The following is a 20,754-nucleotide window of genomic DNA, read 5'->3' as shown; positions in this document are numbered from 1 at the left end:
CGGCGCCCCGGGCAGGGCAGTATGCGGCCGAGCGGCCGAGCCCCAGTCCCGCTGCTCCTCCGGCCCCTCCGGCTCCTCGGGCGGCTCGAGCCGCTCAGCTCCCCGCCGGCAGCGGCGCTGCTCAGCCGAGCGCAGACGGGCCCCGCGCAGGGAGAGCTCGGCGACGCCTAAGGGTCCCGGGTGGCCGGCGGCGCCCGGCTCCGCGCGCGCCCGCCGCCCCGCATCGCCGCCCCGCATCGCCGCCGCCGCCGCCGCGCAGGGCCAGAGGGAGGGGAGCGGGGCTCGCGGGGGAGGGGCGTGGAGCACCATGCAGTTGGTATCCTGGGCCGCACTGCTAACGCTCCTGGTGCGGGACCTGGCGGAGATGGGCAGCCCCGACGCCGCGGCGGCCGTGCGCAAGGACAGGCTGCACCCGAGGCAAGGTAACGGGGATCCGGCCCCGGGGACCCCCCGCGCGCCCCGCCGCCGAGGCCTTTCTCCTTTTTCCTAGAAAGAACCGGCTCCCGCTTTTGCAGCCTCCTCCTTCCTCGGGGTCCTCCCCGGCCCATCTCCACGGGGAGCCGCTGGAGCAGCTGGGTCGAGTCCCCGCCACCCCCCTCCAAGTTGCCCGAAACCTTTCCCTGTCCCCGTCCCGGTGCCTTGGTGACCGGGCGCACCGGGTAGCGGCGCGTTTCGATTGAATTCCGTGTAGCTGTCGGGATGGGGAACGAACTTCCATGCTGCTGGTTGACTCGTCCCTTGTCTGACTCTGGCTTAACGGGGGCTCCAGGGGCCCCGCGCGGTTCCTGCCACACATGCGTCCGCTGACCGAGGGCGCCGGGATGGAATCGAAGGGGCAGAGCTGACCATCCCCAAAGCTGCTGCGCGAAGCCTCCGCTCTGACTCAGAAGCTGCGAGAAGCCGAGCCGTGGGTGTGTGTGGTTCATGTGCCTCTGCTTCCCTCCGCAGTGGAGCTGCTAGAGACCCTGAGCGAGTACGAGGTCGTGAATCCCGTGCGCGTGGACGCCCTCGGAGAGCCCTTCCCCACGGACCTGCACTTCAAAAGGAGGCGCCGGAGCCTTCACTCCGCCGCGGACTCCTGGCCGGCCTCCGCGTCCCCCTCTACCTCCCGGGCGCACTACCGCCTGTCCGCCTTTGGCCACCAGTTTCTCTTAAATCTCACCGCCCACGCCGGCTTCATCGCCCCGCTCTTCACTGTCACCCTGGTCGGGGCGCCCGAGACGAACCAAACCAAGTTCTATTCCGAGGAGGACTCGGAGCTCAAGCACTGTTTCTACAAAGGCCACGTCAACACCAAGTCCGAGCACACGGCGGTCATCAGCCTCTGCTCCGGGATGGTAAGGGCACCGACTCCTCTCCTCCCCGGCCCTCCCGCCGCCGCGCCCGCTGCTCGGAGGGAGACCCAAGTGCTCTCGAGCCGAACTAAGCCTCGGCTGCGCCCAGCCTCGGCTGCAAGCTCCGTTGCCAGCGTGCTCCGAGTTTGCGCGCCGGCCCCAGTGCCCGCGCGCCCGCGCGCCCTGGCGGGGGCCGAAGCGCGCCAGCACCCGCCCTCCCCCGGGGGCTGGGAGGGTGGGGGCCAGGCTCCTGGACGGCTCCGCGCTTTCTAGGGTCCAAACTAGGCTCGACCGCTCGGAGCCGAGCGCCAGGAGGCGGCGGCGCGGGAGTCGGTTTCCAAACTCCGAGCTGCTCCTGGTTGCAGCCAACTGGGCCGCCCCGGAGCGGAGCAGCTGAGCGCTGGCTGGGAGGACCCGCGTCCTCCTCATTGGCGCGTCCGGAGCTGGGCGTGTGAGTGGAGGATCCCCAGCCTGGGGTACGGGGAGTTCCTTCTGGGAGTGGAGGGCGGTGCGTCCCCGAGTTCTCTCGGGACTGTTTTTTCTTTTTCTTTTTTTTTTCCCCAAGCGCCGGGACGCCTGCGGCCGGACAGGATTGACAGGGAAAGGTCCTGTCCCGGGAACGGAAGGGTGGGCTTAGGGCTCCGGGGCGGGGAGGAAGGCGGAGCCTCCTCCTCGGCCGCCCGAATTGGGGTGGGAACTGCGAGTGGGGGTGCGGCGCAGTCCCACTCTGCACCCTGCTGGCGGGGTGGCCCCGAGAAGCCCGACACGCGGGGGCTGAGGCTGGGAGAGACCTCCCGAGCCACGATTCGGGTCGTCTGGGGTTCCTCCCACCTAGGGGCATGCAGAGAACCCGAAGCGGGAGCCCGCGGCGCAGGTTGGCCCGGCCAGGGCTGGCCAGGAGGGCCGGGCGGGCACCTCCCTGCTCCGCCAAGTACGCACTTGGCTAGGGACCCAAGTGCGGTCCCCCTGGCTCCTGTTTCCCTCCTGCCACTGAGCCACCGAGGTCATACAAAGCACCCGCCCCCCACCCCGTGACCTTTGAGAGCCCCTCCGAAGGTTCGGGACGAACGACGACGGTCCCAGGCTTTCCCAAGTGCAGTGCGTTTCTGCCACGCGCTCATGACGCAGAAACTTTCCCGGGTCGGGCTCTCCCTGCGCCAGGAGACGCGCGCCCTGCGTCCGGGTGATGCGCTCACTCCTCCCGGGAGCGGCCGCACACCCCGCATCTCCCCTGGCCCCCCTCACCTTTCCCAAGTGGAAGTGAATACTCACTCAGGGCGTTTGGCTGCCTACCCCCTTTCGCGCGCAGCTGATGATCTTGGGTAGAGTCTGGATGTGGCATCATCACCGCCGCCCGACCGAGAGGTCGCGTGGGGGGCGCGGCGAACCAGGAGGCTGGTGCAGTGGGGACGGAGGTTCAGCTTGCTGAGATGCGGGGCTGCACTTCTTTTTTTGCCCCCGCCAGGCACTCGGAACTGCTGCGCGCCGTGGAGATGGTTTGGGGTGGGCGGAGGAGGCAGTTTGGTGAAGAGGGTGGGTGATGCAGTGAGCCATCGCTGCTCCCAGGCACAGGAATCCTTCCCTTTTCCGTAAGTTTAGGGTGCGTGGGGTGTCATCGTTCGGTGCCCCAACCCTGGGCATCAGAGCACCTCCAGATTCCAAGATTGTAACCCCCAATTCCAGAACCCGTGTGTACGTCAAGTTTGTAAACAGCCTTTACTCCTCCTACTTCCCCGCCTCCACACCCGTGTGAGTGGCCCGTCAGTTGTATAAATATTTTGCTGCGCAGGACCTTAATTTCGATTGGCAATTGTGGGCATTGACTTGCTGCCGGGTCTGTAGAGGATAACTCCCTTTGGAAACAAGGACCAGGGGCTTCGAACAAACGTTGCAAGACCGTGATAAGCTGGATTTGTCTTGTATTTAAGTTTTTTGGTTTTGATTTTGTTGTTGTTGTTGTTAAGGGAGGATAGGGGCGGCGAGGGAAGAGAGGGGAGAGTCTAGACTGCATCTTAAAGATCTATCCGGTGGTAGTATCTGTCCTCAGCAGATTAATTCAGCCCCTAGACCTTCTAACTTCATTGTTTTTTCTTGTGCAACTTATGTTTCCTCCAACTTAAGTTTCCCCTGACCTCATGCATAGCTGTAAGCTCGTGATGTTTCCTGTGGAAGTTCATCCACCTTCAGGGTGGGCCATGCCAGCCTCCTCTCATTAGCCCCCCCCACCCACAACACACACAGTTACTCTACCCTGAATTCAGTCTCAGATGTGTAGCATTTCCCTTCTCGTTCCCTCTTTTATACTTTAGAAGTAGTTTCATCAGGCTTCTCCTGCGGTCTTTTTTTTCCCCTCTGAAATCTAAGTGCTCATCATATCCCCCTGTTTATGCCCGTTTGTTTCATGGTTCCCTATTGCCCAGTGAATAATTACACACCCCAGCTTCTCCTCAGACTATTTTCCATATACCATTTCACCCTCTCGCATCTGCATATTATGTTTTAGTTCCCATCTTTCCACCACAACTCTGACTGCAGTAAAGCCCAGGTCTCCTTACAACAGCCACTCATGAATCACGTGGAGAATGTTTTAATCAGGACCACACCTAGAAATTCCAAATTTTTGTATAAGGAATAATGCCCCAACTCTTTAAAAAAAAATTTTTTAACTGTAAACATTACCCAGGCTAAACCTTCAGCTGGGTTGGGAGCCCTCACCTCTTCAGTCTTAGCCTAGTGCTTTGTAAACTTGGTCATGCAAAGAGTACTCTGAGGTGCTCATTAATTCCTGGGCCTTACCTCCAGAGATTCTGAGTCAGTAAATAGGATATAGGGTGGAAGCCTGGATATTAGACTCTCTAACCAACTTTTGGATGATACATCATATACTTCTCTCTTCTGAGATCAATCGTTTCTCCTGTGCTGTAAAAGACTTCCTGTGGTTTTATTTGGTGGTTTTTTTTTTTTTCGGTGTTGGCAAAAAGAACAGCGTAGGAGAAAATGTTATGAATTGTTTTTTCTTGTTTAAGTCTGGACCATGGGCACTGCACGAGAATTTTTTTTTTACTTTATCTTGAAATACGTGGTTTTGGTTCAAGACTCATGCATCCCTTTTCACTGGGAAAACTTGGGCATATTGTGGGCAGGGGAGGAAAAAGAGTTACACCTCTCTCAAGATGATTAGGATGACTGGAAAATCAAAGTGTACTCTGGTGGTGATAGCCCTAACCCCATCCAAGGCTACCAATGTATTCTAATCCTTACAAGATGGCATTATTTTGCTAAGCAGTTTAGATACATTTTCTTACTTAATCTGCACAATACTTTTTGTTAAGTGTTTTTATCCCCAGTTGATAAAACAAAGGGGTTGAAGCAACCTCTTTGGTTGCTTAAATACCTCTTGGGAAAAGGAGTGAGGTGAAGGGACATTATATCTATCCCATTTGCTCATATTTAGTTTCTGATTCTGTTCCTCCCAGTGCTTGAGTTCTGTTAAATCAACTTCCCTTATCTCTTCATTTGCAGATGGGCACGTTCCGGTCCTATGATGGGGATTATTTTATTGAGCCTCTACTGTCCATGGATGAGCAGGAAGACGAAGAACAGCAAAACAAACCCCATATCATCTATAGGACCAGCACCCCCCAGAGAGAGTCCTCAACAGGAAAGCATACATGTGGCACCTCAGGTATTTGCTTCTTGTTTGTGCAAGACCCCAGCTCAGTGAGATGAGCTCATTGCCATACTGCAAAGGTGTTGCTCTTTGAATCTCCAAGGCATCCCCATATACATGTCTTATATTTAGTCTTCAAGTAAGGTAGGTATGTTCTCTTTGTACAGCTGTAGATGTGAAAGAAAGGTATTGAGACTTGATCAAAGTTGCACAGATAATACATATTTCTAAGTTAAATTTGAATAGCATTGATCCTTCAGTTCATTGGTCCTTAAGAATCTTCTTTGGGGTTCCCAGATATTTAGGATTCAGCTTTGGTAATGTCTCAGAACTCCTGTAATCATATCCCTCAATCAGCTGTTTGTTTTCTGTTGGTGTTTTCTATTTCTTTGGTGTTTTCCCCTAGTTTGTTTGTAAGCCCACTGGGGGTTGAAAAGTTTTATCATTGAAACTAACAAGTCTCTATATTGATTGGGATTTTTCTGTCAACTTTAATTTTGCTAATGTTCCCTGGCTTCAGGATATTTAGGAGTGAAACTGTCAGATGCTCTCAGATCTCAGCGATATCCCCCTTTGCCCCCACTGGACCTTTTAGTCTTGAGCAGATTCCTCCAATCTTCATGCTAACATGTTTTCACTCTGTTAAGATGAATCATACTGCACACTTTGGAAAGTTCATGCTTGTTTTTTTCTACACAATCAGCATTTAAAAAAATTGGAGGGTGGTAGCCTCTCAAACACTGTTGAGGGCACCCAGGGGCCATACCTGGCAGCACATGGCCAATAGGCTTTGGTTCAGAGACTACAGTGCTACTTGAGCCTTCTGGTACAGAGGGTTACCTGGGCCACCCCAGGTGCTCCAGTGGCTATATAATGCCAGGGATCAAATGGGGGTCTAAATCCTGAACAGTCTCCCAGCCCCACACTCTGCATTTTGAAGTGAACCCTTCACTGTCTTTTTTTTTTCCATTTTTGGGTCATGCCCAGTGATGCACAGAGATTATTCCTGGCTCGTGCACTTAGGAATTACTCCTGGCGCTGCTTGGGGGACCATATGAGATGCTGGGAATCGAACACATGCGAGGCAAATGCCCTACCTGCTGTGCTATCACTCCAGCCCCACTCTTCACTGTCTTTGACATAAGTTTTCTCCTTGGTAATGGCTTAACTTTAGAAATCTTCCTTGGCTACACCCCGCAGTACTCAAGTGTTACTCCTGGCTGTACTCAGGACTCAGTCCTGGCGGGCTCAGGGATCATATGGGGTGCTGGAGATAGAACACAGATCGGCCACATGTAAGGCAAGCACCTACCCACTGTTCTGTCTCTCTGGCCCTACAGGATGTGACAGATTTTGGTGTCTTATTCTTTCCCAGAATTACTATTTCTGAAGTGAATCTTTCAATAAAAGGTAGAATTATCTGCTTATAATGCAGAAGTAGCCAGGTCATAGGCGGGAATATAATTTACAGATCTTTGGATTTTAACCCATCCAGTGCTATGTTCTTGGCACTCAGGCTACATGGATTACAATGGAAATATTCTGTTTGTTAAGCTCTGTAAGAGTCAAGAGAGAGGAGAGGAGACCCTTTATTAATGTTACTTCACTTTTGCCTACCAAAACCCAGGGAAGTGGGAGTCATTCTTGCCTCCACTATGGAAGCCAAGATTTTCAGAGATGATGCTGTAATCCTGAAGATCCGGTTTTACTGCTGCCAATCAGTTAAGAGACATGGTCACTGGTGGAGAAAGAGTTTTATTGGCAACAAGCTGCCAGCAAGTTGGAAGATACTCACTCCCTCTCCCCCACCCCCTCCACTATCATCCCCAAGTAATCTTACCTGCATAGACACAGGAGCAGGTTTTTAAGGAAATGAGACCAGGGAAGCCCATGTTTTAGGAAGAGTGCTTTGCAAACTGGGGGGCACCCGATTGATGGGTAAATTCCCTCCAGAGATGATCCCCTGAGGCACACTTCCAGTACATCTACAAATAAAGATTTCTGATTAAGGTTTCCACCACTTACCTTTCAGGACAAGATAAGGGGGACATTCTCAACATTTTCAATCATCCTTGTCCAGACATGTTTTCTGGCTTCTAATAATGATTTAAGCTCTTAAGCTCTTTGGTCTGGTTCAAAGCAAATGGCCCAGGATCTCACAACTAGTGCATCATGACAAACCATGTTTGCATTTCTTATTCCAACATTTCTTTCCTCTCTGCAGGGTGATTGTGTTTGAATATTGGGTGGGGGCGGGGGAAGTCTTAATGTTATTGAAAGAATCTCCAGGGTTTATTCTTTGTTTGGGGGCCACACTCAGCTGTGATCAGGGTTTACTCCTGGCTGGCTCAGGGGGACCCTATGTAGTGCCAGGGATCAAACCCAGGTTTTCGGCTTTGTGCAAGGAAAGCACCTTCTCCACTGTACTATTCCTCCAGTCCAGGGTTTATTTCTTTAAAGTTATCCTAGTCAATAGATACTTGATTTTCTGGACTGGAGGACAAATCATTGTCAAATCCTGTGAGGACAAGTCATTGTCAAGTCCTGTTAAAAACAGTAAAGAAGGCATTTTTAAAGGTGAAAACTGAAGATAATCAAAGATGCCTTAATTTCAAATATTATTTTGGGTGCTAGTTATTATTCAAATTGGGGGCTTCTAAGTTGCTACCTTCCAAATCGCCAGTGGCAGCTTTTAATTTTTCTTCTGGTTTGTGCTTGCCAGTGACCAAAATGGCAGGCCCTTCATTTCTTCATCCCAAGTGATGAATCAGGAGCCCATTGGCTTCTTCAAAAGTTTCTGCTGGACTATGCCACTCTGGTTTCTCTCTTCCAGCTGCTTCTGCACCCCTTCTTTGAATTCAGATGCAGGAGGCTCAGAACAGTTGGAAAGAACTTTGGAATATGGCCCAATTCACCAGCAGCCATTAGAGGGATGGAGCAGCAGGTCCTGGAAACGTCTGAAACCAGGTAGCCTTTGCACAGGGAGTAAACGTAGGTGGGAGGTGGGAGAAATCCCTCTGAGCAGAAAGAACCCTTTGTGAGTACAGTTTTTGTCCTTTCCGACTTAAGGGCTTCCCACCCCCTCCCCTTCAGGGCAAAGGTTGGTAACCCAGAGTAAACTTTGGAAGTTCTCCTGGAGCCTCAGGCAAATGCAGATTTTTAGACAAACTAACCCCTCTCTGGGCAAGTGAGATGAAGCAAGAATCAGTGGATTTACTACTAGCACCAAGAGATTTGGAAGTCCGGGCTGCTCACTGAAATTAGATTTAAAGCAGTAACACTAGTCATTGTTTCCTGCTTCCATTGCCCTGAACTTGGCTATTTCCATCAGTGATTTCTATACATTTTCTTCTCAGAGGCTGAGAGAATAAAGAGTTAGAGAAACCTTAGTGGTCAGCTCTAGGTGAACGTGCTAATTCTGTACAGAGCCACGAACTGCAGTCATGGGATGTTAAGTTACTTATTTCCAGGAATGATCACATATATATTTATTTAACACCAACCCCTCAGAATTTAAAATTGCCCAAGCCTCTGGCTAGGCCCTGGAAGGCCCCTGCTGTGCTAGATGTAACCCTTTAATTGCTGGATTATGGAGTGAGCTCAAGGCAGGACACTGGTTTTTACACCTCTATATCTGGACAGACACTAAGTCTTGATCATTTCCTGAATCTTGATATATGTCTGATTTTCAGAAAAGATTCTCACGGGGTCAGAGAGATAGGATAGCGGTAAGGTGCTTGCCTTGCATGTGGTCAACCAGGTTCTTTCTCCAGTACCCTGAGTAAGCCCTGATCACCTCACTAAACCATGAGTACCACCAGTCTGCCCTCTTCCTCCTCCCCCACAAAATTTCGGGATTTTGAGGTGACTTTTATTTAAAAGACATGTGTAAAAGCCATCTGACATAGTGAAACTTTATGGGTTTAGAAAGGAGTGTGCAACCAAATTTATCCATTCAAGTGGGCATTTATTCATTCAGTCATGAAGTATTTATTGAGTAACCTCTGCGCCGTGAGGATAAAATGAGAAACTACCCTTATTCCAATAAGTTACAAGACCTCAAGTACATTTTAACGTGTCAAGTGAGAATAATAGGTTCCTTTCAAGGGTGTAGCCAGGACTAAATGAGTATAAACTAATGAAATCGCCCCAGGACAGTGTTTAACAGATAGTAGACAACCACCAACTGGCAATATTTTAAACAAAAATCATGTAATTAGAAAATAAACTAAATGTGAATAGGGAGGGAGAATACAAAACTAGAGCTAATCAGGTCCTGTAAATAAACTTTGAACATCTTGGTAACATTATTATAAAGGGCTTATAGTACTTGGCCCAGTGTCACCTTCTAACACGTGGCAAGACTTGGAATGCTTTCTCTCTGTTTATTTCCTCTGTACCTGATATAGCACATCAAATTCTGGTTTCTGGCATATTCTCTTGACCCAGTGACTGCCTGCCTTCCTAGATAGTTTCCTTTCCATCATCATTGTTTTTTTTTGGCAAATATATACATATATATATATACGTATATATGTATATATGTGTATATATATATGGATAGACATGGGCTCTTGAGTGTTGTGTGCATTTTTTAAATTCTTGTTTGTGAGTTTTGTAATATTCAAACAAGCGTTTGCTTTTTTATCTGCTGTGGTCTGCCCTTCTTACCGCAGCATTTTCTACACAGAGGGGCCTCGGCACAGTTCATTGTATTGTCTACGTGTAGGCCTCTTGCACCAGGGTCTAAGTGGCCCCTCCGAAATTTCCCAGGGTCATGGACACCATTTGAGAGAGTTTGTTGCTCTCTTAGCCACCTTCTTGTGATCCTGCACTTTTCTATCCAGATGAAACCCTGATTCCTTTTGGAAAGCTATTGTGTGGCAGGCACTCAGTTTGGCCCTGAATTTTGCACTGGAGGATTTAGTTGTTCTTATCAGTGTGCTAGACCTGCTTCCTGGTAGGTGGATGAGAGAAAGCCCTGGGGAGGTCAACAGAAAGTTGTTTTGTTTGCCTGGGCCCAAAGCACAGTGTTTTTCTTCCCTAGTAAAAATTCCTCCCATCCCCTCCCAACTTAGTAATGCTCACTAGGTTTTGTTTCTTAAGGCTTTAAAGTATTGTACACTAATTGTCCCGTTGGTGCTTTTCTAAGGTCATAATTGGACAATTGTGTAAGGGTATTTATGGGAAATAGTACAGTGTTGTTATAGCAAAAGGCTGGAACAATCTAGGTACCTATTGGTTAGAGAATAAATAGGTAGTCACTCACGGGGTATGTGTTTGAGAGACTACTATGTGACTACTGAAAGTCATCACTTTGCTAACATAAGATATGTTTGTTAAGAAACATGATATATGACAACCAACCTGGAAACCAGGATATATGTGTGAAGTGAATAAACAGATCACCTACTATCTGTAGTGTGTGACTACACATGTATATTCAAAGAAAATAAACTGAAGCATATGTATGTACACCGAAGTATTAGCCGAGATTATTTCTGGCAGGACCCTAGGCAATCTTTAAATTTTTGTCATCTCTCTCTCTCTCTTTTTTTTTGCTGTGCTTCATAATAGAATCATTAAATATCATTGAAAGTTAAATGGGGAGTGAGCAGTGAGGTAGCACAAGGGGTTAAGGTACTTGCCTTGCATGCAACTGATCCCAGTTCAAATCCCTGACCCTGCATATGGTCTCCTAAGTACCACCAGGAGTAGCCTCTGAGCACACTGGTGTGGCTCAAATACCTCCCCAGAAAAAGATATATGTATCTTTTATTGAGTATATAAATATATATATATATGTGTATATATATGAATGATGATAGTGGCATATAGATATTTTGTAGATTGAATATCACTTTATAAGGGAAGTGGAAGGAGGGATGAGAGAGTGTAACTAGATAAATAGTGGTCATGGTCATGCTTTAGGGCTATTTATTTCTTTGGGATTCTGGAACTAGTCAAAGCTAGGACACTGTCTTGACCCATCTGATTGCCTCAAACTCATTGGACTGACCATGGGATTACTGTGCTTTCATCCCCTTTTGAACAACAGGGACTCTTCCATCCTCCCATTGTAGTGAGTTGTCATGTCTTGGTTGGGCTGCCAAGCCTTCTGTCACAAAGGCTGGGAAATGCAAAATAATAATTTCAGTTAGTATTGTTGGGTACTTAGGATATGCCTGTAGGTTCACAGCACTGCACACATTGTATATTCTGTCAAATGCATCTGTTCACTAACCCCACAGGGAGGTATTGCTGCCTTTATTTTACAGTTAAGACCATTACAGCTTGGGGAAATTGAGCAACTTGTTGAAAGTTGCATAGTTAATAGGAAATGGACCGGGCACTTGTACTAAGATTTGATTTTTATGCACTCCTCTAAAGATTACATTTAAATTTAAATTTATGATTACATTGAAAACACAAACAGGAGATACTTCTAGAGAAATTCTTTTTTGACTTCACTTTTCAGAGCATCTTCTTTGACCTGTATCTAATCCAACGCTAAAATGAACTAACAATGGCTAACAATTCTTGAGCATGTATTGTACAGCAGGCATTGTTCCTAGTGCTTGACATGGATTATATATTTTAATCCTGACCCCAGCCTCCACTTTGCAGATAGGAAAACTGAGACACAAAACAGTCCACTAAAGTTGACCTGCCAAGGTCACCAGGCTCATAAACATACCACTTTCTACAATCCTTTGCTTTGGTCTAGGGGACTTTTTTTGGGTCTATCCCTTGTTAATTTGATTGTGCTTGTAGATGAATTACTTTTACTGGCAGAATTTCTGAAACTCTAGCTTAGAATTTGATTTGATTTGAGGAAGTCAACCTGTCTGGTGACCAGCATTCCCACCCAAACTTAAATGACTCACAGAGGCCTTGTGTCTCCAACATGTCTCTATCGGAGTATATACTTGTTACATATTAGCCTCTGGGATCCCATTAATAATTGAGCATAGATTAGCTGATTAGATAAACTGCCCTGAGACTTGGTCCCCAACGAATGGGGAGGAAAGGAAAAGGGGCAAGAGCTAGTTTTGGAGTAGGTCTCAGCGGAAGGCTTTAAGTAAACAACCCTGGGACAGGCTGAATATTCCAGGCAGAGACAGAGGCTGTGGCTGACCTCATAGTCCTGCCTGGGCGGGCCCTGGGACAGTCAGGGGTTGTTGGTTAATTAGTGTATTTTGCAGGGGCCAGCCTGCATGGTCTTCTTTCCCCTTTGATCTTAGTTTAGGGACATAAGGACAGAGAGCATGTTTACAGCATTAGGGTTGGCAGTGTGGAAGCAGGCTATATATATATATATATATATATATATATATATATATATATAATCACTCCCAGAAAAATATCTTCCCTGGGAAAAATATGTTCTGCTTGTTTCCACTTTACAAATGAGGAACTGAATGATGACCAAAATTTCCTGAACTGGGGAAAGAAGCAGCCAAGACCAACTGCAGTCTTTACAGATGGCTTCCGTTATTGAGTGAGGGTGGGAGTGTTGTTAACCCATTTTGTTCAGTAGTCTTTATGCTCTCCTTCCCCCCCCCCACCTTTTTTTTTTATCTTCTTCAATGACTTGATATCTATCAATTTAAGAAATAACTCTAAAATCTTTTGTTAACTGGGGTTTGAGCAATAGCACAGCGGGTAGGGTGTTTCCCTTGCACGCAGCTGACCTAGGTTCAATTCCCAGGATCCCACATGATCCCCCGAGCACCGCCAAGAGTAATTCCTGAGTGCATGAACCAGGTGGTAATTCCTGTGCATCACCAGGTGTGACCCAAAAAGCAAAATAAATAAATAAAAATTTAAAAGATCCTTTGTTAACTATTCACAAAGTACTTTTTCAAAGACATAGTATCTATAGTATAGGGAGCACTGTCTGTAGCACTGTCCTCCTGTTGTTCATCGATTTGCTCCAGCGGGCACCAGTAAGGTCTCACAACAAATTGTGAGACTTGTTGTTACTGTTTTTGGCATATCGAATACGTCAGTCATGGGGAGCTTGCCAGGATTTGCTGTGTGGGCGAGATACTCTTGGTAGCTTGCCGGGTTCTTCGTATTATATTTATATATAAATTATTTATATAGGTCTTTATGCACATAAATATTTTTTTTTCTTTTAAAACATACGTATTCGGAGTCCAATACTCAAATACAATCACTAAAGGGTAGTCATAAAAGAAACTTCGTACAGTCACTCTTTCCCCTTTCATTTATTCCCATTTATTTGCATTTTTTTAACAGCTTTTTTCTTTTCCTAAAAGTATGAATGTATTTGGGTACAGACGAAAGTAGAAGCAGTGGCACCATAAACATTTGACAGTGATTTAGGTTTTTCCATATTTGCTTCTCATTTTTATTGCTGGAGTATTTAAAAGTAAACTCGGATACCGTCAAATTTTCTCTTTAATCATTTCTAGAAAATAATGCAATTTTTCTTACATTGTTGTACTGTTATTTACCATTGTGAGCAAAATCAACAATAATTCCTTCAATACCACCTGAATGTACCTATGTTAAAATGTTGCTGGTTGTCTCCAGATGTTTTTCTTTCACATTCTGTTTTAGATTTTGAACTAAACAAGGTTCACACATTGTGATAGGTTGTTCTGTCTCTCACTTGCTGCCAGTGACATTTTTGTTCTAGTTTGTCTTATTTTCTTTATTCCCTTCTTATCTTTTCCTTCCCATTTCCTTTATGTTTACTTTCTTTTTTTCCCTTTCTTTCTTGATCTTCTCTTTTTGGCAATTGTTGGGGATGAAATAGGCCTCAAACCCAAAAGGCCTGTGCTCTTCCACCGAGCCTCAGACCAGCCCTTCCTGTTCTCTTTGTTTCATCTTTGTCATTTTAAGGTCAAGCTACATTTGCAACAATTTTAAAGCACCAGGGCAGCCCCCAAACCCAGCACAGGTACCAAGAACAAAGCCTCCGGGATTGAGAGGTTTATCAGAGTAATTTCATTAAGCAGGAAATATGGTGTGAATATTCTTTGGCTCTTAGGCTAAACTTGATGGCACGTTTTTTTCTTTTTGTTTTTATTTTTTTGTTTTCCTATCAAAGGAAAGATCCTTAATTTACAACATTTATCCAGAGCATTTGATCAAGATTTCACTCTCTTATAGTTGAAAATATAATGGGGCAAATTAGGTTTGGACCTAAAATTATGCTTCATTGATATAACACATTTCTTACTCTCTCCCTCCCCGCATGGCCCTCCCCTCAGAAACCTTTTTGATTAGCTCCTGAGTGTAGAGAGAGATTGCGAGGTTTTCAGCTTCACCTTCAGCTCCAAATCAAGACTTTCTCCCATTACTAGTTATCAGATCTTGGTAGTTTATGTCACTTTTCTTCAGAAACTCATTCTCTGCTGGAAAACAGATAACACGGGTACTTGCTTATTAGTTTATCTGTCCAGAAATTTACTGAAATGCATGAAGATACACAGTCTTTCAGAAGAAGTGGGCTATGCTTAGGTTTTCTACCTGACACATGTAAGAATTAACTGGGGTTAATATGAGGACCTCCCAGGCTCTTCCCCCTAAGTGGCCTGTCCTCTGAAAGTAGAATCTTTTCAGTTCTCATCATGTGTGGTAACAGATCCAATCATTTAAAGAAGTTCTGTTTTTGTGATGCAATTGAGGTTTAGATTTTTAAAACAGGTTTAAAAATGTCTGCCAACAATCGTTATTGTGGACATTGCTGAGTGACCCAAATGTTCTCATGCCTGGGTCAGATTTCTCATGGCCATGCTGTACAATAGATCAATAGAAGCTTTTTGAATGTCACCAAAAAAAGGAGTATGAGAAAATGAAAAGCCAGGGGTGTGTGTGTGTGTGTGTCTGTGTCTGTGTGTCTGTGTCTGTGTCTGTGTGTCTGTGTCTGTGTCTGTGTGTCTGTGTGTGTCTGTGTTTAGTGAGCTTGAGAAGCAAAGAAATTAGAAAAATCTTGATTAAATGTTCCTTTTTTATTCATCCCCATCTCTCATGTGGCATTAGAATTGGAGTGGGTGGTTGAAAATGCAGTGGGCCTGAGGTGTGTATAAAACTTGAGGTGATTAGCCTCAGAACTATTCTGCTAAGAGTTTTTTCCAAACCCTTTTTAAAAAATGAATGTTTTCTATTTTCCTATTAAGGTATAATTTTTATGCTTTTACAGTCTTCCTTTTTGGAGTTCATTTTGCACATCTTGGCAAGTGCATAATCCTATCCCTATCATCACAATTAGAATGAGAACACTTTGTAGTGTCTGTTGTAATTAATCCTGTTTTCTGTCTCTGTAAGTTTGGGTTTTCTCAAAATGTCACAAAGTCACTAGGATTATTGAATTTGAGGTTCATCCACGTTGTTTTCTGTATCAATAATTCATCCTTTTTGAGGAGAGTTGGGGAAGACTCCCAAGAAAAGCTCAGATTCCTGGTGATAGCACCCAGTAATATTAATCAACAGGGCTAATGGTCCAATACTACACCTTGGTGATGCAGAACTGCCCAGGTCCTCTTGTTTGGGAACCACCAGGCCACATGCTGGTACTCGGAAGCCACCATGGCTATACCTAGTGGTGCACATAGTGGCCACGTGGTGTTGGACATCAGTCCCCAGAGCCAATAAATGCAAGGCATGCTCTCTAGCTGTTTGTGCTAACTCACTGCTCCGCGTTTTATCTTTTTTCAAGAACTGAGTTGTAATGTCCCATCAGATGGATACACCACTGTTAATTTTTCCATTGTCTACTTGAGGTACAATGCTCTTGGCAATTGATGCTAAATCCACTATAATTATTTGCAGTGGACATAAGTTTTCATTTCAGTTGAAAAAGTACCTAGTCGTGAGTTTTCTGGATTATGTCATGGGAATGTTTAATTTTATTAGTAAATATTCATTGATTTTTCAGAGTACAAATTTTCCGTTCCATGTTGCCATGAGTTCCAGTTATGTTACATTCTCACTAGCACTTGATATTGCCAGTATTTGATTTTTTTTTATTGTTTTGCCATTGTAAGAGTATTTTATAATTGTTCTCATTTTCATTTCTCTAATGACTAATGTTGAACATCCCCTCATGAGCTTATAGGCTATACTTATATCTTCTTTAGTGACATGTCTATTCAAGCATTTTATCTGTATGAAAAACAGAGTATTGGGCCATAGCAATAGTACAGTGGGTAGGACATTTGCCTTGCACACAACTGACTGGTTTTGAACCCAGCACCCATGTGGCCCTCCAAGCACCTCCAGGAATAACCCCTGAATACTCCCAAACCAAAAACAATAACATACCACCAAAAAAAGAAGTAAAAATGGAGTACTGACCTATCGTTAAAGATTGAGTTTATATTCTGCATATATGCTCTTTGTCCAATATAGATATGTAGTTTACAAATATATATAATTTTGACATTCAAATTGACTGTAGCTTATTGTTTTATTCTTGTAATCTGTGGATACTTTATTCATGGCTTCTTAATTATTGTTCATGTCAAATGATCTAGGCACCAGGGATTTCATAGACTGCTATAGGAATGCATGCATGCACATACAGTTGGTATGTTTTTTAATGGCTCTTTTTCTTTTAATTTTGGCTTTGGGTCATAACCAATAGTACTCAGGAACTACTTGTGGCTCAGTGCTCACGTCACAATGTGATGCCAAGGATCAAATGCAGTCCGCCTGCCCGCAAATCATGTGCTCCAGTCCATCGAGCTCTCTATCTTTGTGTGAGTGTGTGTGTGTGTGTGTGTGGTGGTGGTGGTGGTGGTGAAGGAAGTGACAATAGCAAACCAAACCACGTATTTAGTAGTAATCCTTCTAGGCTGTACCTTATAACCTCTATCTTAGTTTGGGTCATTCCCCTCTGTTAGTCACTGTAGCACTGTCCTCCCATTGTTCGTCGATTTGCTCAAGTGGGCCCAGTAATATCTCCATTGTAAGACTTGTTGTTACTGTGTTTGGCATGTTGAATACATCACCAGTAGCTTGCCAGGCTTTGCTGTGTGGGTGAGATGCTGTCGGTACCTTACTGGGCTCTCCGAGAGGGGTGGAGGACTCGAACCTGGGTTGGCTGGGTCGGTCGCGTGCAAGGCCAACACCCTATCTGCTTTGCTATTACTCCAGCCCATGTTAGTCACACAATGAAAAAAATCATCTAGTCACTCTCTTCTCAGAATGCATATACCTGTCACTTAAATGCACATAACAATAGTGTATGAACTGTGCCATTGGTACAACAGAGAGACTAAGAAAGGCTTATTTTAAAGTTGTTATTCGAAGCCATGGTAGAATCAACAGATAGGGAGGCTGTTGGTGTGTTCATTTCGTGATGGTATCTAGGAAAATGCCTTTCAGTTCCAAGCCAGTGTTCCTTCTATGTTCTCTGGGCTTATGAGTGGTAACATACAAAATAGGCCCTGGATACCTAACGATGTAACTTTTGCATGTTAGCATGTTAGCACAGTGTAAAAAAAAGCAGAAATCTGTCAGAGACGGGCATGGAAGAGTCTGTGGTGGTAGACTGGGCTCTCTACGCATTCGTTGCCACATCTCCTGAGGAACAGGAATGAGATCTCCTTGTTCCCAGCTAGTGCCTCCTCTTCTCTGTGGTTTCCAAACACAGCTCACTGTACACTCTCCTCTTTTTTTTTCTCCTTCCAGGCCAATTTCCTAATTCTTACATTTGATGCAATTCCATTTTATCAAGTCAGATCAGATGGAATGGAAATGGTTTTCGGAAATGATTACTTATTTCAGCTGTTTCAAAATACGTACAAGAAGTGGCGATGAGGCATATCGCTTCAACCGCAATAGTATTTAACACCAGTTGCACTCTACCCTCTTGTTAGATGTGGTTTTTTCTTTTCTTTTCTTTTCTTTTTTTTTTTTTGCCTCCCCAGGAGTCACTCAGAGTGATCCTTGATCTGGAAGTGCAGGCCTCATGGTGAGGAGCTCAGGCCCGTTAGGGGTGACCAGTGCTATCCCAGTGGTCACCAGGACCCCACCTGACCATGAACAAGGGTAACATGTGGTATCAGGGATTGACCTTGGGACTTTGGGCTTGTGAGGCATTCTAGACTATTCGTTTTGTTTGTTATGTTTTGGAACAACACCCAGCTGTGCTCCTGGCTTGCTCCTAGCTCTGTACTTAGTGATCACTCCTGCTTGGGCTCTGGGAACCATATGGGATCCTAGGGATTGGACCCAAGTTGGCTGTGTGCAAGGCGAGCTCCTTACCCACAGTATTACTTCTCTGGCTTTAAGCCGCTTATTTTATGTTGGTCTCTATTGTAATTGTTGTCTCTTTCCTATCAGCATACCCTGCATGCTGTGATATATTTTTCTTGATTGCTTTCTTTTCCCAGTGTGACTTAGACCAAGCGAGGAATATCTGATAGATTTGCCCCTTTCAGATCTCAGGACTTCACTTAGTGTGTGTAGGGGTTGGTGGGTTAGACCTGAGTATTGGGGGCCATGGTTACATCTGGCAGTGATCTGCATTTACTCCTGGTTCTGCACTTAGGAATCATTCCTTCCTGAGTTTGGGAGACACTACATGGTACTGGGGAGCAAACTTGTTTGCCTTGTGCCATGCGAGCACTTTACTCACTATACTATTTCTCCAATCCTTCAGAATTTTATATTTGAGTATTATTTAATTTTAAGCTATCAAACTTAAAAGCTTATTTTTGGAGGAGGCTTCCCAAGAAGTGCTCAGAGGACCTGGAGATCATTTCCAGTGACTCTTGGTCAATCAGGTAAGTTTAATGCGAGACCACCTGAGGTCATTCTGTTCAGAAGTCACCTGGGTGATACCCAACAGTGCTTGGAGGAACTGTGACTGTGATGCTAGAGATTGAAATCAGGCCGTGTGTGAACCCTAACCCCTATACTATCTAGCAATATGCTATATTGCTCTTTTTCCAGGAACTCATAACTTTCAATACTGGTTTAACACTTGATTGAAAAAAAAGTTAGAGGAAATTCATGTTCTCATTACCGTCATTTTTATATGTTTGTATTTTGTTTTGAGGCCACATCCATTGATGCTCAGAGATTATACGTTGCTCAGCGCGCAGGTATCACTTCTGGCAGTACTTGGGGAACCATATGGAATACCAGGGATTAAACCTGGGCCAGTGATGTGCAAAGCAAGAGCCTTACCCACTGTACTTATCTCTCTGGCCTCTCATCATTGCCTTTATGAATCAGAGTATCAAGGCTCAGAGTTTTAGTATCTGAGAGATGATTGTTAAAAGTGGCACTCAAATGAAATTTAGGGAGTACCACTGGATTTATGTAAGTGTAAGAGTAATTACAATAGATCATTTATCTGGGCTAAAACAGTAGTACAGTGGGTACTTGCAAGGCAAACACCCATCCCATGTAGTCCCCTGAACCTTGCCAAGTGTGATCCCTGCGTGCGGAGCCAGGAATGTAAGCCCTGAACCTTGCGGGGCATGGCCCCAAAACACTATGGGGGTTGAGGAGGTTGTGTTGGGGGAAGCAAAATTAAAGCCATAGGGAGATGTTTCCAGCTTCTGGTTGTCTAAAGGATTAAATTGTAAGTGCTAAAATGGTTGCAGCAACAAAATATCTGATCCAGTGATGCTGGAGAAAAGTGGCTTCTGGTGAATTCCACCTTTAATTGAGCATCTTGAGAACACTCATTTCCAGGGTTACTGGAATATGGGTAGCAGGTTGAGGAAGGGTTTCTCCTGCAGTCCCCACTGTACAAACTGCTTCTCAGTGGCCTGTAAACCAGAAGACTTGTCTATCAAAAGAATGTGGGAGATAAGCATTTTTAAGGAGCTCCAGTCCAACTACTCTTTAATCTCTGATAAGTTCTTTAATGTCTGGGACCTAGACCCACCACAGTCATTGCATGCAGCCTCAAGGCCACCCAGGAGCTGCAGTGAAATTTTGATAGCAGCAAGTCCAAGAGCAATTTTTCAGAAGCCTGAAAAAGGTACTTATCCAGAGTCAGAGATAAGTCAAGGGGCTGGAGCATATGTTTTGCATACAAGAAGCCCGGGTTCCATCCCTGGTACTAGATCTGCCCCCTACTCTGCCCAGCACTGCCAGGAAAGAACACAAAAACCAGAGATAACCACTGAGCACCACTGGGTGCCCCCCCCCCAAAACAGATAAACAAAAAGTGCTAATCTACCCCACTGGCCAGTGCTCCTAGAACATTTACTTGTACTCCAAGACACGGTGGAGCACTTCATCCATATTAAGTCATTTAACTGTCCCCCCTCCACACCACTATCCCTCACTACTACATGTAGGGAAGAATTTATTATATCGATTTACTAATGAGAAAAATGAGGCACTGGACTTAAATGAATTGCCCAAGGTCATATAGATTGAATGCAGAGAAGCTGAAATTGGAACACAGGTCAATGGGCCTGCTGGACTCACTCTGAAAACACAGTCCCTAGAATGTGCTGCCCTGCAAAATGTCAGGAATCCCACATGGCTTCTAGCATCTTAAAATATGCCAAGCGGCACATGTTGAAGTAATAATATTTTGGATATGTTGGGTTAGATGAATCAATTATTAAAATTAATTTCATTTGTTTATTTTTACTTTTTTTAAAAAATATGGCTACTGGAAATTGTGACTTCCCTTCCCTGTGTGGCTGACTTTTCTTCATTAGGAGAGTGTTACCTGATGATTTTTTTCTTTGTGGGTTACACCCAGCAATGCACAGAGGTTACTCTTGACTCTGCACTTAG

General features: G+C 45.3%; 1 protein-coding gene across 1 annotated transcript in view; it reads left to right on the top strand.

Annotated features, from left to right (window-relative positions):
• The first annotated feature begins 307 nt into the window (after positions 1–307).
• The window catches only part of ADAMTS9 (ADAM metallopeptidase with thrombospondin type 1 motif 9), a 179,780-nt gene continuing 159,333 nt past the window's right edge, over positions 308–20,754 (top strand). Inside the window, exons 1-3 of the mRNA XM_056129367.1 lie at positions 308–422; positions 949–1,337; positions 4,857–5,019. Of these exons, the coding sequence (XP_055985342.1) occupies positions 308–422; positions 949–1,337; positions 4,857–5,019 (667 nt within the window). The remainder of the gene's footprint in view (positions 423–948; positions 1,338–4,856; positions 5,020–20,754) is intronic.

Source organism: Sorex fumeus, unplaced genomic scaffold (assembly GCF_029834395.1).
Source record: "Sorex fumeus unplaced genomic scaffold, SorFum_2.1 ptg000072l, whole genome shotgun sequence".
Lineage (NCBI taxonomy): Eukaryota > Metazoa > Chordata > Mammalia > Eulipotyphla > Soricidae > Sorex > Sorex fumeus.
Note: the sequence above shows the minus strand (reverse complement) of the source record. Positions and strands in the feature narration are given on the sequence as shown.